This window comes from Platalea leucorodia (genome assembly GCF_965183815.1).
Source record: "Platalea leucorodia genome assembly, chromosome: 2".
In the NCBI taxonomy this organism is placed as follows: Eukaryota; Metazoa; Chordata; class Aves; order Pelecaniformes; family Threskiornithidae; genus Platalea; species Platalea leucorodia.
In genome coordinates, this window is record NC_138824.1 from 102,636,008 (window position 1) to 102,663,061 (window position 27,054).

The window sequence follows — 27,054 nt, forward strand, 5'->3', positions numbered from 1 at the left end:
GAAGAGTGAAGATGGGGAGCCAGTATGGGCCCCAGACAGGCAGCCCTCCCACATGCCCCATGCCATGCCACCGTGACACGCCAACCTGCAGGCTGGGCAGAGACTGCCTTGAGCACCTACACGGTGCTTTCGAATGACACACTTGGAGGTGCTGAGAGTCTTTGGCAAACCCCATGAGGAAACTATAGAAGACCGAGTACTGCAAAGTTCTTGGCCCTAAGACATGCCTGGACGATGGGACCTGGACTGCTGTATCTCCTGAGGCTTCATAAAACTCTCTGTGCCACAGAGCTATCCATGCACTCCTTCCTGCACTGGACCTACGGACCTCTCTCTTCCTGTAGCTACCCAGTGTAGTTTTCTTCCCAAAGCTCACCTGAAAATATGCTGAAATTAATATAAGCTGCAAAAAAATGGATTTTGTTACACCTCAGATTTCCACGGAGAGCCCAGTAGTGGCCTTTTCCATAACAGCAGCCCAGGGAAACGGTTCTCAGTAGAGAAAAGCAGGGACTGGGCACAAAGATACACATTAAAGAAAGCCTTTCTGTTTTTCCATGCAGACTGAAGCAGCTCTGATGTACGATGCTGTTTACATGGTAGCAGTGGCCTCCCAGCGTGCCTCCCAAATGACTGTCAGCTCCCTGCAGTGCCACAGACACAAGCCGTGGCGTTTTGGACCCAGATTTATGAACCTGATAAAAGAGGCAAGTGTAAACCATCTGCTTATGGTCAGCATAATCCTTCCTTCCTTCTTTACTGCACTGGCTTGTGTTGTTTCTCCCTGCTCTTTGTCATATGCTATGCTCTGGTTTCTGGCACTGGGATATCCAATTCTTCCTCACCTTCCTAGCAGAAAAACATTGATTTACAGACACAAGGCTGTGGCTTGCATTCTGGTGGAGACTTTATCTGGTCTTTCAAAAAAAGAAACTGCTAAACCCTAGGTGTGATAAAATCTCAGACTAACACACCATAAGTCTTCCCAGGTTTTTTGCTTGGTTAACGTTTATTATGGATGTTTATAATTTCTAAAAATATGAGATAACTAACAACAGCCATCCTAGAAATTGAAAGAAAAGTGAGCCTGTAGCTCTGTCTTTGTTTCACTACTTAATTCCAATTGTTTTGCAGATTGTTTGATCAGTAATCAATAGCCAGAAAATATTGCAGCCAGTATTTCTAAAGAAGTAAATTGTTTCATGAAATCATGCACTATCTCATAAGAATCCATCACTGAGCTAGCTTGATCCACAGATGTTCTAAAAAATACACATTTTAGCTGAAATGCTTTCACTCTTCCAAAAATTCAGTTTTTATTATGAATTTCAAATGGAAACTTTTCCTTTAGGGAAGAGTGTGGAAATGAAAATTAGAAATTATGATGTGGAGTGCCCTATATATACTTAATCTTTTCCCCCAGTTCTTGTCCATGGCAGTGTGATTCCTATGAAAGCCACATTCATTAGCACTTGTGTAGGTGGAACGGGGCTTGTAGGCTGAGGTACAAGGTAAGTGGTGGCAGCACGTCAGGGCATACACCTGAATCCAGAAATATAGTAGGAGCAAACTGAAAGACAAGACATGTGGTGGTTACAGAACGTGTAGAAGAGCTGTCATCACCTTCTTCAAACCTTTCCAAGTAAATTTTTTAGAATTGCCATAGGCAGTATATGGCATGGTGATTCACCTACACAGAAAGCATAGAAAGTTACTGAAACAGTACTCTCCACACAGGGTGTTTCATGAATTTTAAGGTTTCCTTGTAAGCTTCTCTCTTTAAAAGTATAAAGAAAAGACAAGTGTTACCCCAGTACTCAGGGACCTGACTTAAGAATTAAGGAAGCTTTGAGATAATTTCCTCACTGAAACACAATCATGGGAACACGCAGAGGTGTAAGGGAAGCAGCACTGGTGAAGATTATTTCTCTCAAACTGACATCAGCCATGCTGCATCCAGCTCCCCCACTGGGGAGGAGGTGGGAAGACTGTAGCAGGAACAGTAAAAGACAGGAGAAAATCGTCTCAGAAGTGTCTGTAATAAAGATGAACTTCTCCCTCCCTTCTGATTTCATCTAAGTGGGGACCTTTGCTCTTCTGCTTCTCAACCTCAAACTAAATGAGGTAGCATTGCTACTCATACAATTTCTGGTGCATTTTAAGAATAATTATAATCAAATTGAAAGTTAGCAAAAGACTTTGTGTCAGTGAACACACCTGCATAATTCTGCAGTGGTGACCTACTTATTTTGGGTGATGCTAAGTATACAGCTTAAGGGTCCTGAATCCTAAGACAGAAGAAGTACTTTGACTGAGAGTACCAGACGTATCTGAGCAGATCCAATTCAAAGCTTAAAGAGTTATACAGTTCACATTTATCATGTACAGCTAGCTTCTCTTGCATGGAGTGAGATATGCGAGTTAATTACTGATCGTTTTGCAGATAATGTCTTTCATGGTCAGTAAAACACTGATTTAAATGCTCCAAGAGTCTTATCTTCCTGTTTCTGTTGTAGCCAAAAAAGACGGTTGTTAAAAGTAGAGAAAAAGCTTTAATAAGACAGTATTACATTTCCTGTAAAGGCTATAACAGGTGTTGCAAACTAAATAGCAAATACATTTGGACCTCCTCAGTTATGTTAGGATCTGGTTTGCTCAACAAGGATAGATGAACTTTATAAATTAAGAATCAAGTTAATAGGCATGGAGAAAAAAAGTCAAGCAGGCAGAATGATAGTTTGAGCCCACATAAATACAATTTAATTTTACTATTTTGTGATATGGTACTGACAGTCTGTGAAGGCATTTTACAGACTGAGCTGAAGACAAATATTCTGTACTGCAGTTTAAATAAACAACTTTCAAAGATGTTACCTGCCATGAGTCCTGAAGGTGCTAGAGCTTAGCAAGTACTTCAATGGCTCTATGGTGGGGTTTTGCATTTTATTTTAGTGGTGATAAAACTGCAGTCATCTCATTTGCTTTGTGGGCCAATCCTATAAAACGTCAGGCTGATGGTAATAGAAAGGACCTCAGAACTCTCCTGGACATGAGCAGAGGTCAAGGTGGAAAGCCTTTGACTTGTATAGCAGCTCATAGGCTGCTTCTCTCTTCATTCAGCAGATGGCAAATTAATTTTTTTCAGCCTGTCACTGTCCTGTTGGGAAGTCAAGGTTCAGGTCATATCTGGCCTTCAGGTACACACGAGTTAGCTTCTTCCTGAAAGCAACTGGGAAGTGGACATCCTAAGGCAAAATATTGCCTTTTGATTCATGCTGATCTGAATGCATGTGCATTGGAGTTGGTTTCTGAATTTTCAGAGAACATCAAAACAAAAGATGGCTAGTTTAATGTGAGAATACTCCCCTCTCAACCTTAGGACTTCAGGTAAGTGTACCAGGTAATAGCAGTAGCAGATCTACTGCCTACTTTTCTTAATGACCAAGACTTGAAGTGTTACCAGCAAGACTATAGGAGAAAACCACTAGCAAAAATGTTTGAGGCTACAGCATAATCAACTACAGCAACAAAAAGAGTAATCTTCTATGCTCTAAAGATCTTATGAGCTAATGCTGGTTGTAGGAATCATTTGGAAATTTGCAGAGAAAAGCAAGCCTGACCAAAGCCCCCCAGCCCTGAGGATGGCTTTGAGGTCAGAGAGGTCATCAGCTAGTTCCCACAAAGGAGGATATTACATAAAATACACTGTCTGGGATCAAGACTTTTCTACTACAGCTCATTAAGACCTTTTTAATGAAAAGTAAATCCTTGTCAGAAGCTTTTGTCTCTCAGTGACCTAATGTCATTCATATCTAAATGATATTTTAATCTTTTAGCCCTTATGGAAGTATTTGCAGGGAGTACATCTTACCTGTGCCCAGAAAGAAAAAGGAGGCTGTTGTCTCCCTTCAGAGAGGGAATAGGGAGAGAAAGGTGATTCCACCTTTCCTAAAAGGAAAATGTGTGTAAACATGAAACAGGTGTTTATAATTGAATGATCAAATTCCCTGGTCATGTCCCCTTTAGAGCATGAGATTAGCCCCAAAATAATGATTTCCTGTTATTCAATTATCATCTAAACCAATGTGAGCTCCCCTCACTCAAATCCAGTAACAATTAAAAGAACAGCTGCATAAAGAAGTATTTCAGAAGATAGAGATGCAGACTTTATCTTGAGTGACTTTTTATTAAATCCCCTCAAACAGAATCACACACACAAATCTCAAAGATTAAAAGAAATCTGAAGCATTTACATTTCAGTTTATATCGTGTTTTTGATAAGATACATTGCAAGCATGTCTAGTTAGTAGAGACCAGGAGTGAGAGCAATCCATCAGATATTGCATCGAGTAATTGAATACAGCCTTCCCTTCATGGTGTGACATTAAAAGCTCTCAAGAATCCTCTGAGCTGAACCAATTCTTTGTGTAGACTAATGTAATGACCATGGAAAGCAACACGATAAGTGGACTTGGTCATTCAGGCACTACCATGTCTGAAAAACTTTCAAACCTCTCTCTCAATTTATTTGTAATAATTCTTCTGAGTGAAGATGTTCCGACTGGAAAACCAGCCTTGTTCAGATGCCTTCAAGCTCAAGAAACTCTTTCCTTAGAATTTATAAAGGGTTTTCCAGCCCTCTGCTAGCTGATTCTTGTTTCTGCAAGTAATAAGTGGTACGCCTCATAGAATGTCACCAGCCTACAACAAAGACAAGGATTAGTAAAATTAAGTCCCTGAAGAAGCCTGCTTAAATTCTCATGTCATTTTTCATTGTTAAAGATTTAAAATGAGGCCTCAATTTAGTTTATTTGTATACAGGAAGAGTACTGTAAATGTTGAACACATTCTACAGTTCTTAAAGCACCTAGCAATGTGTGACTCTGGTCTGTGGATGACACTCTACTTCAAGAGTAAAATTAATTTAAAAAAAAGATGTATCCGGTCCTTCCTTGTACAAAAGGACAGCAACTGACTCAGCATCAAGAAATGAAATTATGCAACAAGGCCATCTTTATTATCTTAGGTTATTATATTGTCTGCTTTTTGAAACCATGATGATAATTCAGAGCATGGTACTCTGTGTTCTGGTTACATTGACTATAAATGTTTTTATTCCATGTTTCTTCTTTACAAAAAGAAAAGAAAAAAACCTCTTAACCTATATACAGAAGAATGTAATTCCTGGAATCTTTTCTTCCAAACTCAAGGCATATAAGCAAATGATAGCTTTGCTCTGTAGAGAAAGAGGCCTCTCCATCAGCATAATTAGGAAAACTGGGAAACAGGCAAGCGTTATAATTTCCAGTCACCACAAAAAGAGCTGGGAGGACCTGCGCCACAGGAAAAAAGTCCTGACAATCCTCTGAGCTAGACTAATGACCATAGAAAGCAACAAGATGGGTGGACTTTGTCATACAGGGACTACCACAACTGTATATCTTTCAAGCAGCTGGCTCAACTTATTTGTAATAATTCTTCTGAGTGATGATGATTCAGTGTGTTAGTCACTTGCTAGCCCATACTTGCCTCCAAAACCAGCTCCAGGTCTACCTCACCTGTGCTGAGAGTGTACAAATGATTTAGAAACTCCTGTCTGTCCTGAGGTATCTGCTATATAAATGCTTATTCTAGACCTGGTTGATCTACAATAAGAAAGTAGTAGATTTCTCTGTTTTCTCACATTTTTAGTGCTGTTTTGTGGCTCTCAGATATTGTTTTTTTTAGCATGTAAATGTTCAAAAGCTTATATCCTTTAAATCTCTGAACTGTTTGACGTTTACCCAGCACTTTAGATGGATGGCAAGTTCCTACTCTCTCATTCTGATCCATCGGTGCAGGTGAGATCCTGCCAGTTTGTTTTTCTCTTGGCAGGGACGAAGCAAGCAACCATCCTCAGGACTGTTAGATTTCCTGGGAAGCTCTGATGCAGGGAACAGAAGAGTTGACGATGGCATGACCACATCCAGATTGATTTTGTCCAAATTTGATGAGCTGACTAACATTCTGAGAAGGAGACAGGAACACACAAGGTCTTGTTTAGCTGGTAGCAAATCACAGGATGTAATTTTCAGGGGATTCTTGATAATAACTAACTAAATCTAAAATAAACATAGAACATCATCGGAAGAAGAAGGAATTGAAGATATTTCATTACAGGAAAAGTACGAATTTAAAATAAGACAGAAGGGAAAGTAATCCATCTGGGGAGATATTAATCTTTTTTTTTTTTTTTTTTTGTTAAAATTGGCCACATCTCCAAACAAAGGAGCACAAAACATCTTGTAAGAGAACAGAGCATTTCTTTTGTTTCATGGTCTTTTACTACTACCAAAGTCAACATGTAAGAGTATTTTCATGGGATTAAAAATCTACAGAGTGGAACAAAAAAAGAAGTGGGGAGTAAAAGACTCAGGATGTGAGAAGACCCAAGAACTCACTCTCTCCCCTGCTGTCTGAGGAAGGGTCTGTGTGTCAGTAACCCAGTCTTTCTGCTGCACAGAAATTTCTATGCATGTGACTGGAGAAAGATGGCGATATTTCAGCTCCAAAACATAAAATAGTGTCTCTTCTGCTGCATCTTTGTCATTGTGTTTTAGTGTTGAGTCAGTTACAGCATCTATAGATACCGGCTGCATTATTCTCTGGGCTCTGATGCAGCAATATTTGGTTAACTCAAAGCAAAGCAAATATTTACTTTGGTAGGACTTTGCTCACCAGATAATTTGATATTAGGATTTGATCCACTCTCATTAAAACAAACATTTTTCTTTGTTTCACTTTTAAAAAACTTACTTCTTGTCCATGAAGTAATGGATGCATTTCTGATATAAGCCTATTACTGTCTGTTACTTTGAACTGAAAACTCTTAATTAAAAGAGCAAACAAAACAACTGCTAGACTTGTATCCCATGATGATTTATTAGGAAATAATGGTCAGCTTTCCAAGAAGTTAAAGTATGGCTGAGGTTAATGCCAATAGGGATTCATATTCTGAAATCAAATTTCAAGTGGAAAATCACTTAATTTATGGAACAATCTATGCACAGATTGCAAAATAATGGTCCTAGAACTTACATAGTAAGAATAAATACATATTGAATTGATAAAAATTTATCTGCCAGGTTCTGATATTGTGATATCTAAAATCAAACCAAGAAATCTCACAAAAGATTATATATATTTTCTTCCATTCCATTTTCACTTTCTTAAATATTACCTAGAAAGTAGACTTGTTTATAAAAAGTGAGCAAGAATTACTATAAAGTGATTTTATCTGAATACATGGAGGATATTTTGATATTTGCTACACAAAACCTTTTTTCAGAACATATTTTGTATGTCCTGGCCTACTAAAAGTGCTCATCGTTTACTCCACGCTGATATTTCTATTTAAGTGTCAGTGCATGGCCTAAACTGGATGATACTTGTACTGGAAAAGCTCCCAGGAGCCCTAGTCACATCACCATTGAGCCATTCACTGTGCACAGTCTTTGCTCCAAAGAGCTTACAAGATAACTGTTAAAAGCAGATGATTCAGGTTTTGGAGCAGTGTACTCTCATTGAAACAATCTGTTCCTTAACTGCACAACCTCCTACTCACTCATTCACAGATTTGCCAGCACTTGGGTCCCATATCTCAGGTGGAAATGACACAGTGCTTTGCACCACATGAAGCCACCACAGGCTCCTTCTCATCCCTGCTGTTCAATGGGTCTATGTCACTGTAATAGGAAAACAGCTCAGTTGGGGAGGACATTTCCCACTCAAGATGATGGACGGGAACGCCAGAGCTTTGGCTTTGGCTCCTGGCTCTGCCACAGGCTCTGTGCAACCATGAGCAAATCACTTCAGGACAGCACCAAAACCTGTGCTGTGGTTACCTGATAAGGCAAAACTTGGTAGGCACTTCCAACACGCTGACATGATCAGGCTGTTCACCACCCATGCTTGTAGCTACCACATCACCCTAAAACAAATGCAGCAGGACCAAAAATCTAGGTGAAGAAGTCCTGTAGCTGGAAATGCTGTGATTCCCCTCTGTAAAAGATGGATGATGGCTTTCATCTGGTTAGTGTATTTAGTCTGTTAGCTGTGTGGAACAGGATTTCTTCACATACTCTCTCCCCTATACAAGCGGTATCTGTTACAATGGGATCCCAATCCCCATTAACACAGTAGTGTAAAGTTATAGTTTCCAAGTTCATAGTCAACAGTAATCCCACTCAGACACATCAGTGACAGTCATGTTGATGCATAGTAAGACAGACCCAGCTCTTACTAGGAAGAATAACTTGCAAAGTTTGACCTTCCCTTCTGATTCTTCACTCCCATTCCCTCATCTCTGGTATTGATATAAATCAAACTGGTAGATATAAGCTTTAAAGGAACTCAAAAGCTTTTCAAACATATGCTCTGAAATGAATCCACCTAAGCCGTCACCCTCAAGTATTCAGGGCTCATTTGTCAAATTTGTCACACCAAAAACCTTTCATATGACTACCCCTGAATGTCATTAAGCTCAACCACTGCTCTGGAAATGAGTGCTCTTGAGTGGCTCACAGAACAGCCTGTGGCTTTCCTAAGAAATCCCCCTTCTCTATTTACCCACCATTCTTCTCTCTTGTTTCAAGGCAGGAGTGTGCTCAGTCTGATAACAGCTGCCTGAGCCCCTTCCTAAGAACAAGCCTCCCCCCACACCTCCGCTTTTCCATTCCAGTGCTGCTTAGTAAAAGCCTGGGACTGTTCCAGTCCTGGACCTCTTCCGAGTAAAGAGACTATGAAGCATCAAGGTTTTCAGTGGGGTAGATAAAACCCTGTAATGGTGAATGCTGAAATGCTTTTTATTACATCTGTTATGCTAGATTTGGACCAGGATAATGGAAAAGTCATACACTCACTCACTATATTCCATAATCCTTGAGGATCTCTTTTAATAAGAGGATTAATTGTAAGAGCTGATAAGTTGATGTGTGGCTCAAAGCACATGGTTTCCACTGTAACTAGAAGCAATATCACTGTCACTTAAATCTATCAACTGTCTCTGCAATTCTAATAAAGCAGGAGCTTTCTCTTCCAAAAGGAAAGAAACCCAAAGGAAAATTAGACTAAACTTTTCCTTGGTCATTACCATTTTGGTTAGTATATAGTGGTATTGTTATTTATGGTGTCGGAAGATTTTGTTGTAGAAAAGTGATCTGTGGTATTCTGAGCATGTGGCCACAGTAGGTTTAGGTACGCCTATGTTTTATAAATTTTTCAGATATCTGATTTTTGTAGTCAAGAAGCAAAAGTTTGGAGTGGGAAAAAAAAAATGAGAAAAAGAGCTTGCTCACTGTCTTGTCCCTTGCCACCAAACAACACAATCGATGTCCTCTGTTTATGTGCATTAATCATTGTCAATAATTCTGTAACCATCAGAGTTCTGCTTTGTTAATAAGTCTAAGACCCAATGGAGGAGACATCATCGCCCACCTCTGCATTTGGATGTCAGGTAGCACCACAGCCCTCATCAGAAATTTTGGATTATCAGTTTAAAGCTAAAGTAGATGTTCACCTTCTTTATAAGCAGGCAATGCTGACTAAACAGAACAGGTCTGTCACTCTGGTACACCTGATATGCTGTTTGAGATCCCCATATGTACTGAAAAAAAAGTACAAAAAAAAAAAAAAAAGTAAAAGCTGAATGATGCCATACCTGAAGTGGCATGGAGACGCTAGCACTTGCGGAGGTTGCTTTGCTGTCGTTCACTCTGGGTTGCTAATGTTTAGCTGAAGTAAAATGTTCTAGTGAGATGGTGGTTAAAGGAAATGATGAAGTAAAGCCTGTCTTCAGGACAAGACTGGTTTCCTTTCAAGTAAGTTGTTCATTTTGGTAGACCAGCACAGAAGCAGAATGAATTTCCTAATCTCAGTTCAAACATATAATGCATTAATTTTAGAGGATATATAGGTCCAAAAAGACTATGATGTTAGTATGTCTCTGCCACTGTGCAATGGTAAATGAGCAAGCATAGTTTGGGGAGCTGAATACTAATGCTTCCTGAATTCCAGGTCAGATGACTGCCAATAATTTTTTTGTATTGTTTCATTCATCATTAAAAAAAGAAAGAAAAACAATGGCATGATGGCAGTGTAAGTTAATACCTTTTACTTCACAACTGTGGTTAATTAGAAATGTACATTAAATCAATAACTGGTGTTCAGTTTTGCCTAGTAACTTCTGATAATAAATAAACAGATTATAACACCAAGAATTAAAAATACAAATATACTTGGCCTGTATAGCCATCATAAAAAAAAAAAAAAAAAAGAAAAAAAAATCAGTTCAATTACTTGCCTTTCTAGGTTACATTTAACATGCTTGGGAAAGCAACCTGCCAAAGGTCAGGATAATCCCATTGACAAAACTGAGTAGACAGGAAAATATTCTTATCTTTGATTAGACTTCACTCTAGCATAGAATCATAGAATCATAGAATTGTTAAGATTGGAAAAGATCCTTACGATCATCAAGTCCAACCGTTAACGTATCACTGCCAAGTCCACCACTAAACCATGTCCTCAAGCACCACCTGAATGTGCTTCTCCCATACTGAAGAGTCCAGCTAACCAATTTCTGTTCCAAGCTCCTGTTAAATCTGTAGAAAAACTCTGCTGATTGCATGCCTTTAGGATAAGGTTTCAAAATGTTCATAAACAGCAAGAGAAAGAAAAAATAAAAGAAAGAGAGAAATAAAGAATACAGAGACTGTTTTACAAAATAAATAACTCAATATGGCCCATTGTCTACTTTGGGAATTTCTCAAGCCAATTGCAGTAGGGTTCCTTTTATGTGCCCAGATGCATTTTTAAGACTTTTGAATGAAGACGACTGTTATTTAGCATTGCAGTTATATTCAAGAATGGTCTTCACATAAGATGTTTTTTGTCATCAATTTACCATACTTTCATATTAAACAATAATTCAGGCTTCAGTGGCAGATGCAAAGTGTCTGAATATCTTGCACAAAGTCAGGCTTGAACCTGGTACTGTGCAGGCTTTTGGAGCTGAACAACAGACCAGTTCCTTTCCTGCCACAATACTGTGCTCAAATAGCTTTTCTTCTTGGCTTTTCATTCAGAAGTTTTATCAAGTCCTTTCGTCTATATATTTTGAAAATTTGTTAGGAGTTATGACAGCTTATACCATTTAAAGCAGATTTAATAGGTACACATATTTGTATGTGATATAGTCAAAGTTTTATTTGCATTTGGCGGTGCATATTTGTGTCTCAGATTTCTGCTAACGTTAGCTCTGGACATACGTTCAAAATGGGGGGTCTTATTTTTTGAACAGAGGGAACAATAAAAGGTTGAAACTTGACTTTGAAACTCTAAAGAGATTGCTTGATTTATTACAAGTGGAAGTTTAAAGAACAGGTTCAGAAAAACTTTTATTTCACAGATTATTAGAATAAGTGGAATATTAATAGAAGAGCAGAAATGCACATTATGAAACATTATTAAACATAATAGTTTAAAAAGTTAAAATAAGATTATGCCTCTACATTTTTGTATTGCCAGGGTGCTTTGAACACTTTAAAAAGGACCTTGAAAAATTTAGTTTTCTGATTGGAAACATAACTATCCAGTATCTGTCACTGTAACACTGGACTCAGAAAGACAAAATACACCATAGGCAGATAAATGGTTAACTAAAATATTTGGATAAACTTACATTGAGTAAGAAAAAACAAATTCATAATAAAAACACAATCAATATTTCTGAGAAAGAGAGACAATTTTGTGTGCAGTAGTGCAATACGGTATCTACAAAATTGGCTATATCCCGTTGAGGCTATAACACAAAGCTGAATATTTACTCAGTCAATGCATTATATACACTGTGCATTATGATTTCTTGATCTAGTTTTATCTTGGTAATGCAAATCTGGAAATATAGGTGAGGTCTAGTAGAGGCAAAAGAAACAGAATATGAAATGTACCTGTTGTTTTACCTTAGTAAGTCTGGTAGCAGCTGAACTAATTGATTCTGTGACTGAACTGCTGATTGGCTTTGGCTGAAACTAAGGCTGCTATGGTCATTGATTCAAGATGATGAAGTGGAAATTGCTATAAAGACTGTATGATAGTAGCGTGAATTAATAGCAAGCTTCGGGAATGTTTGCTCTTAGAAGCTGAGTCAGCTTCATTTTCCAGTTGTTATAATTTTCCATCAATATATTTATAGGGAAACCAATATTGTAATTTGAATATTTAACCCCAGATTTCATTGTAGTTTACCCACAATCGTAATTTTTTAGTAAAAATAGAAAGTTTCACAGTTTTCATTAGGTTGCTTTGGATATTTTTGCCATGTCAGGTACCTGACAGCCTTCAGAGATGACTGAAGACTTACCTGTAATCTGTTCTATCTACTACCTTTTCAATGCTTAGTAAGAAAGGGTCTGAGTAGCTGCTGGTCCTGTATGGTTTGCTTCTCAATTAGCAGTTGAAACCAACATATTGGATTAATTCCCCATTTTGTTTAATAAACAGGAGAAAGTTATCAAATGTTTACAACTTGGAAATAGGAATAATAATTATCCGATAAAACATGGTATTGAAGAATGTGAGACCTTATTTTGAACCTCAGACGAATACTACATTGCACTACTGCTGCAAACCAAACTCCCAAAAGAACAGCGTTTCCTCACGGTTCTGTTGTCAGAGGCAGCCTGCAACCTTGCATAAATGAGATCTAAGACAAGCAAAGGACATTACAAACAGAAGCCACTGGAAACCACATTTTTTAATTAAGCTGCAAGCTCTACTCAAAATTATACAAACAAAATCGAAAACACATTCTCTCCCTAAGAGTTTCAAATTCTGCCCTTAGTTCCTCTAATATTAAAGCAAGGACAGAGTGCAAAAAAGCAATTTCTTTTGATGAATTACATGATTAGGTTGCAATTCAACTTTTATTATATCCTGTAACATTTAACACAGAGTGTCACTAGAAACATTAAAATTGCTATAAAACTTGCGTACAAAAGCATGGAATCTCATTGCTGTGTTAAACAGTTGTGCAGTTTCTGACTATTCAGAAAGTTCTGCTTCATTTCTGCTCATTAATTGCATTTGAGAACTGTGTGACTGCTGCCTATTCTGTTTGCCTGAACATGGCGCCTAATAGGCACTCGCATCCATGGTCTACCAGACAGGCATCTAGAAGTGGTGGTATACAGCTATGATTTCGGAGCAATGATACATTTCACTTTCTTTGCATGCAGCAGGCAGTTGTGCTTTAGGAATCAAATCGTATTAAAAGCTTGGAAGTTTTACCGTTGACTTCAGAAGGCCAGGGATGGACCGTAGGTTCCTAGCTCATCCATCCCTTTGTTTCTTAAGGATAACTTTAGTTTCTGCTCGTGATAGAAACATCACCTGTCTGTCTAGGTGTGCTGCACACACAGGTGCCACAACTGTCTTGAAGTCAGAAATAAAATTATGCTCTCTGGACTCAAACCCAAAAGTTTATTTTTATTTGGCATAAATAAAGTAAATAAAATGAAAATCAGAAATTAAATTTAGAATTCAAATGTGCCTCACAATTAGGATCAAAAAAAATCTTCAACATTTAAGTTTAACTCTTCTGAGTTAACACTCCCTGACTTCTGTTTATAATTCAACTCACATTTGGGTCATTATTTGACGGCCTAAGTGGGACTTAAGTTAGACAAAGGCTATATGCACTTCTCTGCTACCTTGAAATTTAAGCATACACCTATGCAGCTTATAACATCCTTTCCTTCCATTTTTTTTAGTGTGGGGGTAGAAGCACCACTGCCTATTTTCAAAAGCGAGCTAGCATTTCACCATATAAATCTTTTTTACAAGAATGGAGATGTAGGCACCTGATACCTTTTCCAAAAATAACATATTGCTTCCTTTATTCAAGATTCACGTTAGCAGAGAAGCTGAGCATCTGATGTGTAATCAATAAATGTGAGCATTTCACAGAATCAAATTGCCCTCTGAGGAGGAATTGATCTCTAAAGATCATATTTTAAAGAATGTTCCATCTTTATGAATAAGAGATGGGGGTCATGTCAGAGTAATAAAAAGACAGACTGGAAAAGAGATATTATATAATGCAATGCGTTCATATGTGTCGCCTCCTGCTATCTTAATTACATCAGCATACAAAACCACAAGTGTTTCATTGTTTACAGCTGCGATTTTCATAGGTTCCCATGCGATTAAGATGGAAAGTCTCATAGCAAGTTTCTTGCATTTGTGTTTTTCTATTCTTATTTTACTTAAGCATACTTCAAAATCCTGCTATATTTCCACAAAATTCTAGATGCATCAGATTTGTCTGAGACACATGGTGATAACACTCCAGCATCTGAGATTAAATCTTGCAGATTCAGAGCTAGAATTTGGATTTAACAGGAAGGGGAGACACCATTCTGTAAGTCTGCTGATTTTTAATGCAGCTTTCCTTATGTCATCCGTCTACAACAAATTAAATGAAGCAAATAACAACGCGCAGTAGGAAAACTTGTAATTTAGGAACTATATGGCTGACACAATGAAGAAACTGTGCCATCATTTATCATCAGCCTTTCTTGTATCTTTGAAGAATTTAATCTAATCTAATGTGGGATCTCCCAAAAATAAATTATAAAAATCATCTGCAGTTTGAAATCCATCAAATATACTTTCTTTTCTAGATAAGCTTCAGCTTTGGGGAAAAAATGGGGGCTATATGAGAGACAGATCTCATATAAAGGAAAGTGAGCTTGCTGGGAAGCTTACAAGACACAGAAAACTTAAATTGCAGAGGATGTTAGTTCTGGACGTTGATCCCACTGCACTGAAGAAGTGTTCCCCAGCACAGGGAATCATCATGGCTATACAGACTGATATACAAAGTCCACCACTTTAACTTAATCCTGATGTTAATATTTAAAACAAGGAAAATGTGATTTCGCTTAATTATAATAGAACAGTAAAATACTGCCTGGACCAAAACCGATCATATGCAACACATATGCCATACATCAAACACGTATGTAAGACTTGTGTGTACCTTACACTACAAAGTTTTTATTAGGTATCTGTGACTGGGTGAACTTTTCTGAAAGCCTGCTTTTAGAGCCATCATCATCGTGCCATCAACACCTGTGAGCACAGGCAGTGGCAGTGCGCCTATTAGGAATGATACACCTCATTTGCTTACTTGGGAACTTGTGTCTTCTTCCTTGGGATACAAACTGAGTAGGGATTAGTGAAACAATTCAGCAAAGTCCAGGACATTAAGAGTCCAATGCTGGTAGGGGACATTTAACCACAACCTGTCCAAGAAATCAAGCAAGAATGACAAAAGCCCTTCTTCCGTTTATCTCTTTCAGGAAAAATCTGGATTTCTGGGCCCTGAGTAGCAGAGGCAGTATCTATCACACGAGACTAGGAAATGCACAACTGAAGGGCTGAGAAAGCTCTGGTGATTTGGGATGGTTAGCTACCTTCCTTCATTAAGGACCTTCCGGGGACTCCCATTCAGCACCGACTGCCATTTGTAACCCATTCGTCATGGAGAACTTAAAAGGTCCTGGGCTGGGGTAAAGAGGATCACTCCAGTGAGGCTGGTGCATTTTACTCCAAGGTTCAGACCCAAAGCTTGGACAACACAGGCTCCTTTTTTAATTTAGTGAATGCTTGTGCAGTGCAAAACTGCCCTTTGGGAATGCATAACACATATTTTATTCTCTCTTTCTTCAGTGTATCTTTTTATATACAGTACTAGACATATGTAAATCAATATATACAACTGTCACAAACTTGTGCCTGATTGTAAAATACAAAGCATATTGAAGGGAAACTAAATAACAAAAAAGTTGAAGAAAGTGTTTTTTATCGAAGTAAAAAAGCCACATAAGCTTAAAAAACTATTTGGAAGTGATTCAGTGCTACTGTTAAGTTAAAATGCAGTATTTGTTCTGGCTTCAGTTCCTACTAATCATTACAGGGAAGAGTGTTTTTGTGTTCACACAGGCACGGTGGGATGGTCTGACAGGGCGCATAACCTTCAACAAAACGGACGGCTTAAGGAAAGATTTTGATTTGGACATTATTAGCCTCAAGGAGGAAGGAACAGAAAAGGTAACCAGATCTTTTGTAAAACAATGACAAAAAGCTAATTTGACAGGGGCATGGGAAAGTCCATTCTCCTCAGGTTGAATCTCCTGTGCTTGGGGTAAAACCCACTCTTCTCAAGATTATTTAAGTCAAAGTTAAAACAGAGCTACTAAGATTGTTTTATTATTTTATAGCGCATACCTTGCATTTTGAGGTATGGGATAGGAATTTGGGACTGGCAATAATTATCTGAATGGAAATAATTATTTTAAGTGCACTTTATCTTCAGTTCTTGCATCTGTAACTTGCTGTGGTAAATTCACATATATAGATAAAACCTAGACTTATTTTACATGTACTGCTTTTAATAAATGTGACATGAGAGAGAGAGAAAAAAAGGTGCTTGAATAATAACCTCAGCAAGAGTTGAGATGCTAAAAATTCTTCATGTTTTTGAGATTAGATCGGTTCTTTTTCCCTAACATCACTAACAGATTATCATAAACTGTGCTGAAATGGTGAGACTACAGGGGACTGAGTGAGTTGCAGCATCTTTGAAAACAGAAAGTTCTGCGTGATATAATTTCAGAAACTGGTTCTGCATTCAAACAAAAGACAAATAAAATTCCCATTCCTTTAGAACACTCAGGGAAGCATGCCTCTTAAAAAAAAAAATCCATGTTAAAAGTTCTTGTTTTCCTTGCTTTACCACTTGGTAAACTTCACTTGTCCTGAAGAAGCAGAGGTGTAAGGCAGGGAGAGCTCCTTGACTTGCAGAGACCATAGGAAGGAGCCCAAAGCCAAGGACACTTTTGGCCATGTTTCACACTAGCCGAATGGCACTGCTGCTGGCATCCGAACCCTGCCACCCCCAGCTGGGGCCCATGCTGGAGACTGAGGGGGACTTGGGGGGGTCCTGGAGGGTGGCGGGATGGCCTTGCCCCAACCCTCAGCCAGCAAACGTGGACTCCCAATAGGCACTGCAGGGCTCCTTCCACCACTGCCTAGGAGGTGGCTGCTGTGGATGTCCAAAAACCCCTAACACAGGTAACACCACCAGCTCACATCAGCTGGAGACAACGTTGTCCCTTGTTCTGCGTACACTGGCTTGACTCTGAATGATAATTGCTGATGGGTTAATTGAGACTTTAAATGTAATTGCTCCCACACAGCTCTGCAGACTGGTTCTCTTCATTTTTAATGAAGCACTCTGTTTATTTTTCTCTGTACCAAGGCTGCTGGCGAGGTTTCTAATCATTTATATAAAGTGTGGAAGAAGGTTTGTACACAGATGGGTGATGCAAAAAACCTCTGGGCTGGGTCTTCAGACTCATCCTTTGGGTTTTGATAGTGACTCTCATATTGCAGTTTAGAGACAACAGTCTATCCAAGAGTATGAATTTTTCCAGCAGAACAAGTTTTGTCCTGAGTTGAGACACTGTAATTCCAACTAGAAAAAATATCTTGTCAGGATTCAGCTTTTACAAATTTTTTTTTTTAATTATTATTTTATTTCATGGGAGCTGTGCTTTTGTCCTTTTAGAGTAGAGGCTCCTGGCTGCAGCAAAAGTGGTCCTTTCCTCAGCTGTTATCATTCCTGATTCACCTAAGTTTCACCATGAGTGGTAAATTTGCACCATTTCAAATGTGTATTAGCATCAGCAGCAAGGACTGTTTTAAAGTACAGGGTTGGGGGTTTTTTTGCCTCCCACAAAATGCGTACTGTGCAGGCAATGTTCAAGCATTGTTGACTCAAAATTTTGATGAGAGTGTTATTAGCTCCTTACAGAAAATAATATAGATGATTAAGTGGATGCTGTCATTCACTAACACACAGAAATTGGAACTAAGCTTGTTTATAAAAGATCTAAATTACCCCAGGAATCTCAGCCCTCTTTTAATGTGAGGTGCCTCTGCCTGGTGGATAAGGCACCAAAGTGGGAGTCAGAGACCAGCCCCATGTGCTGCTCCGCTCTGGAGGTACAACCCACGGTTGCCATTCTGTAAGGGGAAGGTAACAACTGCATTTGCCATGTTTAAAGTGTTCTGGAGTCACGAGATAGAAATTTCTTATAACACTTAGAACTATATTTTGTGTGTATTATTTCACACAGATCTTATTTTTTCCCACCCCTTCCACATACACAGTTGAAAAAGGTTTTGGTTTTGTGTTGTTTTGAGAGAGATTTTAATGCTACAGAGTAGACCAGTGCAAAACATCCTATAGCACTCTTTTCGTGTTCTTATAAAGCACATGCTTAATAACCTTGTTTTAATCTTCAGTGAATCAGGCTAAGACACAAAGGCCCCCATTTCCCTCATTACTGGTGAATAGATCATCCTACCTGACATGCAGAACGCTATTGAACCAATCTCGCTTTTGACTCTAAGCATTTCATGTTACGCTGAATTGATTTAAACCAAATTACAATTGGTTCAGAGCACAGGCTTTCTGAGAAGGGCATATGACACCTCTCAAACTTGTCACTAAACTGCAATAAATCCCCCAGATTCACCATAGTGATGTACTACCTTGGCATCATTCTTCCAGTGCCCCTCCGACCTCCTCCATCGCTCTAATCAAGGTTGACCTGCAGTGTCATTCTTTTATCCAGACATAGAATGGTCTCCTGGTGTATTTTGTATGCACTGTGACTGTGTCGCTCCATGTTCTTCATGGTTGTTCTCCTCTTCCCTGCTGCCAGCCGATAAAAGCATATCAAGTCAGTAACAACGAGCAGAACGGCTTTTTGATTAGCTCAGCCACCTTGGTACAAATTCAAGGACACTGGTTATTTACTATATTCCTGGCACAGGCTATCATAATATCCAACATTTTATTTCGTGTGTACTTTCCAGATCAGTTTCCCAACCCGATCAAGTTTTGGAAACAAAGGGAATGACTGATAAACGCTTGAAAAAATAATTTTAAAAAAATGGCATGACTATTCCCATTAAGTGTACTTTGAAAAAAATTTTGTGAAAGGCGAAAGCAATGGCACCCAGGGACACAAACACAAAGTTTGTTTGAAATTATACAGTTATTACCCCAAACCCACACTCAACAAGCACAAACTAATCTGTTGGGTTTGCTACAAAGGCAGCACCATCTCTGCCTCACTTAACAACCAAAGAAAAAGAGTCCAGCCTGGGTCTGAAATGACTGAGCATCTGATGGCAGATAGAGACCTTCAGTACACAGGAGAAGTCAGTGGGTTTTGTGTTAGACTTACTTGGCAGCTTTGCTGGCAATCCCAGCAGAGAGGATCTGAAAACGGATCCCTCCTGGGTAGAGCTGAAACAGAAACATGCTAGCAGAGCAGCACAGTGATGCGAAGGGCTCTGTGGATGGCCGATGTCAGACCCCCAAGCTGTCTGTCTGGTGCTCTCCACAAATGTTCAATACAAAACAAACTGCCTGAGCCAGGCTCTTGCCTGGAGTTTTCTCACATCAGCCCTCAGCCACGCTGTGTATGTAAATCCAAAGGCATAAAACCTGAAGATGCTTTCAGACTGCGCTTATGTTAAGTAAATATTTATCTGAATACATCAACATGGTTAAAATTTCTGCCCTCACAAGCTGTAAATCCAAATCCACTGAAATCATGAAGATCTTTCCCTTGAGTCTTTGGATTGGGCATTAAATACTGCAATTCTTCACTATCTCTGGGGCTGGAAAGGAATTTGCCTTTGGCCACTTATATTTACTGAGCAAATACTGATCGGTTGGGTGAATGGTATCACCTTGCTAGCTCTGTCATATATAGTAGTCAAGAAATGACAGAATAATCTTTGCTAAACCTGCTGAAGGCACAGCAGAAGCAACAGGCCAGTGCATCCATCAGTCTGCTTTAACATATTTATTCAAGCTTTTAATCTGTTGTATCGGAAGAGAGAGGTCTTGCCATGTATTTCAACTCTACCATTTACAAAAGTTTAAAAAAATCATAAAAATAGACATTTGACATTTTTTAGCAGGAAACAAAGTCAACATGTTCCACTTTTGTAGCAAATTGGCTCATACGCCACTGTATTGACATGCCGTATACTCTTACAGCTTATTCATTTCTACCTGCTTTTGAAAGGGCAGTATGTTCCCTGTGTTTTCTAAATCAGCCATTTGATGTTGCTGCCTTACTCACACCTAAAGCTGTTTCCCTTCTCTAGCATTTCGTACTGCTGGTGTCTCTTTCTGTGGTGACTAGAGCCAGTGCACTCTTCCTAGGCGGTGAGCGTTTAGGGAAATGTTTCGGCTCGCTATGGCCGGGCAGCTGCTCACCCACTCTCTTCTGTGCAGATTGGGGTTTGGAACTCATACAGTGGCCTTAACATGACGGACAGCAACAAGGGCCAGTCGACCAACATCACGGATTCCTTGGCTAACCGGACACTTATCGTCACCACCATTTTGGTAAGTCTCGCTGGGCAGAGGTGACACCACCAGCTGCTCTGTAGGACACAGGCATTGCTGACAGTGGGTTGCAGGGCTTTCCGTGGTTGCCTTTGCCACCTCTGCCCTGCGCTCCATGGCTGTTTCCCACCGTACTAAACAATGTTTTGTTAAACTAGCCTGTTTTCAAGCAAATTTGTTGATTTAGACTCAGAATCGACATACAAATTTGTCTGTCCACAAGATGATTGATTCAAAAATACCCCACTGCCAATGAAAGACTCTAGGGAACCTCTGCCTCCAAAATTGTTTAGCTTGCTTCAATGTTTCAGAGATGAACCCTGCATACTTTTCTTCCCAGAAGAATTAACACACACAAATACTCAGCTTTGTAGTCAGTGTTTATACAGCCTTCCTTTTTACTGAAAATGAGATGAAGAGGACTGAAAGAAAGTAGCAAACAGTGGATAGACAGATTGAGGTATGTTCTTACTATCATAAATGGAAAATATGAAACTGGGTATTCACAAGTTGTTCTGCCTCATGCTTTCTCCCTGTTCAGTAGTGCCACTTTTTTCAATTATTCTGCCTAATTCCTCAGGAGGAGGGAAAGAGCTCAAAGGCTCCCTCTACACTCCTTTTCTATTGCCAGAGGTCTTGCCACATTAAACTGCAGAAACCTGCTTGCCCAGATCTTGTTCTACCCAAAATCCTTTAAAAAGAAAAGCAACAAGGTACTTTGCAATCTACCTATGCTGTTCTCTATTCTCTCATGTGAATACCTGCTCAACTCACAGCTATTTTGTACATTTGAAGCTTTTTTCTAATAAAGATTTATTTCTCTCAGAATATAAAAGTTTAGGTTCCCCTTATGATTCTTTTTCTGTTATTTAGGCGTCTCTCCTCTTCAATATCCCTTCCTGCCGCTTAGGGTGGGACAAGGTAGAATACAGATTTAGGGTCTGATTTTGGAGCTGCTAAGCACTACTTTAAGTAAAGCTCCTGGGAGCTATGAATGGTCTGTTCCACTGAAAATTAGGGCCCTTATGCTTATTACTAATTGATTCAGTCAATTTATTAACACACCTAAAACAGCTTTTAATGGACACAGTAAATTACTGGTTTTCATCTAACTGCAATCCATTTATAAAATATTAACATAATTTAGAGAAACATAATCCGAAACAAACCTCATTTGTATTGCTACATGTCTACTGTCTTTTTCTACAGGAAGATCCCTATGTTATGTACAAGAAGTCTGACAAGCCCTTGTATGGAAATGACAGATTTGAGGGTTATTGCCTGGACTTACTAAAGGAGCTGTCAAATATTTTAGGCTTCATCTATGAGGTCAAACTAGTTTCTGATGGTAAATATGGAGCCCAGAATGACAAAGGAGAGTGGAATGGGATGGTCAAAGAACTCATAGATCATGTAAGATTGAATCCTTCTCTCTTTATTCTCCTTTCACCTGTGGTATTTTATATGAAGCCAGCCCAAATGAAATGTTTGCTTTAGTTTTAATTTTTTAGAGCCACTGGTCTGTCTTTATTGCCATTTGTCAGAGTAGGAAGTCATGTCAGTACATCTGAATCAACAGTCCGTGGGTGTTGGGGGACACCTCCATCTGCGGTGGGGCAGTGGGCACTGAGCTAGCATGGGTCCTGCCCACCCCTTGGCTACAAACTCCAACAGCGAAGGCTGAGCTTCCAGCTTACTTCCACCCTGCAGCAGCCTCTGATCTGTGGACTTAGTCCCTTCCCAGATGCTCTGGCAGTCCTTGCTCGCAGTCTGTCCTGTTGCACAGGACTGAGCCCCATGTCCCTGGTCATACCTTTCCTACTCACATGGAAGTCACAAATATCCCTCTATCTGCAAAAAGAGGAAACAGGTTATTATGTACCAAAGAATACCCTAGCAATGTTAAATTTTATTGCACACTTCAGATTTATAGTCAAATTTGGTTTAGTTTTTAATACTTGGGGGAAAAAATGAAAGGAATAGTAGTGTGTTTGCTGAACATAAAGAAGAATATTTTCCCATTTGTGTTTTCAGAAAGCTGATCTGGCTGTTGCTCCTCTCACTATTACCTATGTAAGAGAGAAAGTAATTGATTTTTCCAAGCCCTTCATGACGCTGGGAATCAGTATCTTGTACCGGAAGCCCAATGGGACAAACCCGGGTGTTTTCTCCTTTTTAAACCCTCTGTCTCCTGATATTTGGATGTATGTTCTCCTAGCCTGCCTTGGAGTCAGTTGTGTCCTCTTTGTCATTGCAAGGTAAGTTGAAGACATAGTTTTAGATGCATCCACATTAACTACCTCTCCTCCCATAGGTGTTGCATGGGCTCTGCAAAGTAGATATAGTATAATACCATCCTAAAGGTTTTATCCAGTCCTAAAACATAATGTTCTAGAAAGTCTCTTGGCATTTTCACATCAACACTGCTATCACTTTTATATATTGCAATGTGATGAGATTTTACTTTCCTTAAGGGCTGAATGGGGAGAAATATCCGATGAAATGTGTCAGCCTTTCTTTGTCAGTAAACAACACCTCAGCAGACTGCATGTTGAAAAGCGGTTTATATTGCTTGCATGTAAGCACTTCTCTTTTCCACTAACAGTGCATACAGTTAAAAGGTAAGAAAGAGGATGTGAATGTATTTTTTTTGAGGGATGTTAATTAGCTCAGCTGATTTCCCCTTGAAAATACAAGATAATGTGACTGGGAACCTGATGGGACAATCTGCAAGGTGATGTATACCCAAGGCTCTCTCCCAGCTCTGTCCTGAGGTGCACCCTGCCTGTCAGTGGCAGGCTCCAGTGATGTCCCTATTCAAAACCAGCAGGAAATAAGCACGTACACACCGCTTTTCCAAATGAGGCCAAAGCTCATCGTGTTCTCAAAGGCAGGTGTGCCACAAAGTTTCTGGACCAGTGGACCACAGTCACATCTCCAGAGGGCTAGCAGAGCACTCTATACCCTTATCATTGAACTTTACCTTTAAAACTCTAGACAGCTGATATGGTTTCACAAACTGGATACAAGCTACTTATCGTGGCCTCAGAGACCATGGACCACAGTCTGGGAGTCAGTTGCTGTAGGGCTTTGAACAAGAGCAAACCAAGCATGAAAGAAAATGAACTTAGAAACTTGTCAGAGGAAATTGGTCATTTGAGGCATATTTTTTCTGTACTCCTGACTAAACCTGGGCTCCAAACTGGCATAGATATTGTCCTTTTCTTCAGATAATAGCCTTGGAATTTCATTTCCAACTCTGTTTATTTGATCTCATCCTATCCTTCATTTTTTCTTTTTTATAATTTAAAACATAAATATTTTTATTAGTATTTCACAGAGACTCATGCTTTGGTTCTTTTTACTGAGATTACCCTAATTAAGCCTTTCCCCACTTCTCTTATGTATTGTTTTGCATATACAACAATATATTCCACATTAATAAAGTATATGGAAAATAGTCCGAGAAAACATTTATACTATGAAATATAAGAACTGAAGTGATGTATCATTGGAAGTCCACACATTCACATCACAGCAAAAGTAACAGAAATGCTGCAGTTTTTATTACAAATGATGGCATTCAACTTTAAGAAGTCAGCAATAATGTATATAGTCCCATGTATACATACATATACCTCATTCAAAGGTCATAAAATAATTGTAATCTGAATCATTAATTCTGATAACACAGCACGTTGTGCCTGACTTCCACTTCTGTGTGAGCCAGGTCAAATTAAGCTCTTGCTGCTTTTCCTCCAATTCAGTTTTCTTTTAATCAAGCGGCAGAGCTCTGCAAAACCTTTATTCACACAAGCAGTTCTGCTGAGAGTGATTGGCCTTGGAACAACCCTTGTTCCAGGTGGACAACCTATGTGAATACTTTGCTTGTTTGCATGTTTCTATACTGGTACCAAAGTACAGAAATTTGTGGGATTTGCTTTTTTCCTTTAAATTGCTGAGAATGTGAAGAAGGAGGAGGGAATTAGAGGAGGAAAGGTCATGGGTTAACTTATTAGTGTTGGCCCTAGGTAAAAGAAAGAGTTGATCCATTCCTGGCAGCTATGGGACTGTATGCAATTAGTCATGGCTTCCCACAAGCTCTTGCAGTGGCTCACTGTACCATAAATAATAACTCTTACTGTACGCAAATCATGATCTCATTCATGACTAATATTAAATCTGCTCAACTGTGGCAGATGATGATTGACTTTTCTGTAGTTGTGTGCCAAGACTAAAAACATCCCACAGTCCTCTCCACCACAGAACAGGCGGAAGGGAAAACAAAGCCCGAGTTATCCTCAGTGCTTCTATTTTTTAAAATAACAGCATCAAGTTTGCAAGAATAAATAAGCATCAGGGTCCTCTGCTCGCAGAGCTGCCTACGTGCAGACGCGCAGCCAGGAGCAAACCAAAGGGAAACGCACAGTGCTCACAAATCATCAGCTGTGAATCCTGTTTGCTTTTCTTTCTTGGATGTTAAATATTGCTCCAAATCACAGTGTAGCCTTTGGGTAAATCCATAGGTTCGCCCTGTGTAACTGTTTGTTTCTGAAATCTTTCTAAACAACAGTAGTTCCAGGAGCAGTGTAACTAATGAAGCCTGATTTCCCTACAGATTTGTGTCTCATGCTGGATTGTGATCGCCAGTTGAAGTTTGTTTGTCTGTGTGTTTGCTTTCCCTGCAGCTGAAGGATTTATAGGCGATCTTTCCCATGTGGATTAGCTGATACGTAATGAGTTGTGAACTCATCCTGCAGCTTCTCTCCTAGTGGGGCTACTACTGCAATGTTTCACAATACTTGCAGGAGCATGCTAACCTCTAAGGGCTCTACCTATTTGTCAGATGTGGCTAAAATTAGCTAAAAGGCTTAAATGTCATTAGAGGTATAGACCCACACACATTCATAACACACAGCACAAAACATGACTTGTAACAAATATATCAAGTTTGCATATCATTCTCCAACCTACCTATTTTAGAAAAAGAGGAAAAAAACCACACTAGTTCAGTGGAACAGTTAATATAATTTTCTGAATGTTTAATTTTTTTCTGACATAAATTTTTTTTTGAACTGATGCCTAAAACCAGTGCCTAATTAGATTGCGACTATATAGGCTGAAGTACACAAAACTCTGTTCACATGTCATCTTAGTTTACTTTAGACTTTATAAATTTTAAATTACTCCAAGAAGTTAAGCCATTCTTACAGTACATATCTAGACCTGTTCACATCTCCAAATATGTCAAGATTTCTGTAAGATTTGCCAAGTGTTTAAGCAAATATGGATTAGATTGGGTTTAAGAACCTCAGGAAGCATCCACCCCTTAACACTGCCACAGTAAATTAAATGGTTAACAGTATTTTGACATTGGTTCATGGAAGACAAATACTTGGGAATAATTTTCATAGACTGGGATAATCTTCCTATTATTTCTTCAGACTTTTCAGCAGCTGAATAATTTCTCAATTGTCTTTGAGCCTTGTGTAGCCCTGTCATTGTTATATTAATTTTTAAACTCAAACACTGAAGTTTTTATCGCTGTGAAGGGTTACAGACTGACAAAGCTCTTTTCCTAAGTACACTGGCAGTGAATGAACAAGGCGTTTTCTGCCAAAATTTCCCTTTACTGCTAATGCGGTATCAGCTGTGCTGTTGACATCAACGACGGTAGAGATAGGTAGCTGTGGTAACCATCAGTGGTGAAAGTCACACAGACCCTCTAATAAAAAGGTACTTATGAGACCTTGAGATCTTATCTTTATCAGAAACTTCAGCATAGCTGCTGCTGAAGGTCCAAGGAGGGAGAAAAACAGGGGAAAATAGCCAGGAAAACAGGAGGTCTGAGCAGTGAAATAGAGCAGAATTGTAAGCCAGCCTCTTTTTAGAGCTCAGGGCAGTGATAGAAACACAAAAAGAAAATCAGCTTTTGTTTCAAGGTGAAAAAGAAATATATATCCTAGTGCCACATTAAAATATATACTCAGCACTATAAAAATCTTTCCAGTCTGGCAGAAAGAGTTTTGCTGCCAGCGTTTCATTGCCACTTTCTAGCAACTGCCTTTTCATTCTTTCTGTGACGGAGACATTTGTGTCCAACCTACTGAACATGGCTGTTGTCTGAAATGATGCAAGATCCCAGCCTTGGGCTTCCCAGTCAGGTCAGGCAGAGTTATTTGTACATCTCCTTGCTGTCCCATGTTAACACTCTAGGACCCTGTGGGTGAACACTCAGCATGGGACCTCTTCACTTCTCTGGCAGTTGGCAGCTCAGGCAACCTACAGGTCATAATTCTGGGTCTCCTTCTAAGGATGTGTTTCCCCACTTGTGCACAAACTGAGTTGGGAACAATTTTGTTACTACACAACGGTTGGTTCCATTATTCTAGCACAAATTTGAAGCATGTAACTTGGTGATTGCTTTTCTTTTAACTGGTGTATCCAGAACTGTTGTATTTTGAATCTGAAAACTGCGTCTTTTGTTACAATTTTTAACACTATCGTGCTAGTAA

At 39.2% G+C, this 27,054-nt stretch overlaps 1 protein-coding gene across 2 annotated transcripts in view; it reads left to right on the top strand.

Annotated features, from left to right (window-relative positions):
- GRIK1 (glutamate ionotropic receptor kainate type subunit 1) overlaps nucleotides 1–27,054 on the top strand; it is a gene marked incomplete at both ends in the record, with an annotated part of 166,081 nt that overhangs the window by 117,219 nt on the left and 21,808 nt on the right. The window contains 6 exons of one of the 2 annotated variants that reach the window (XM_082330683.1): nucleotides 564–707; nucleotides 16,045–16,152; nucleotides 17,363–17,407; nucleotides 20,426–20,539; nucleotides 21,749–21,952; nucleotides 22,574–22,797. In XM_082330683.1, the coding sequence (XP_082186809.1) occupies nucleotides 564–707; nucleotides 16,045–16,152; nucleotides 17,363–17,407; nucleotides 20,426–20,539; nucleotides 21,749–21,952; nucleotides 22,574–22,797 (839 nt within the window). The remainder of the gene's footprint in view (nucleotides 1–563; nucleotides 708–16,044; nucleotides 16,153–17,362; nucleotides 17,408–20,425; nucleotides 20,540–21,748; nucleotides 21,953–22,573; nucleotides 22,798–27,054) is intronic. The other variant, XM_082330684.1, reaches the window with a different exon arrangement.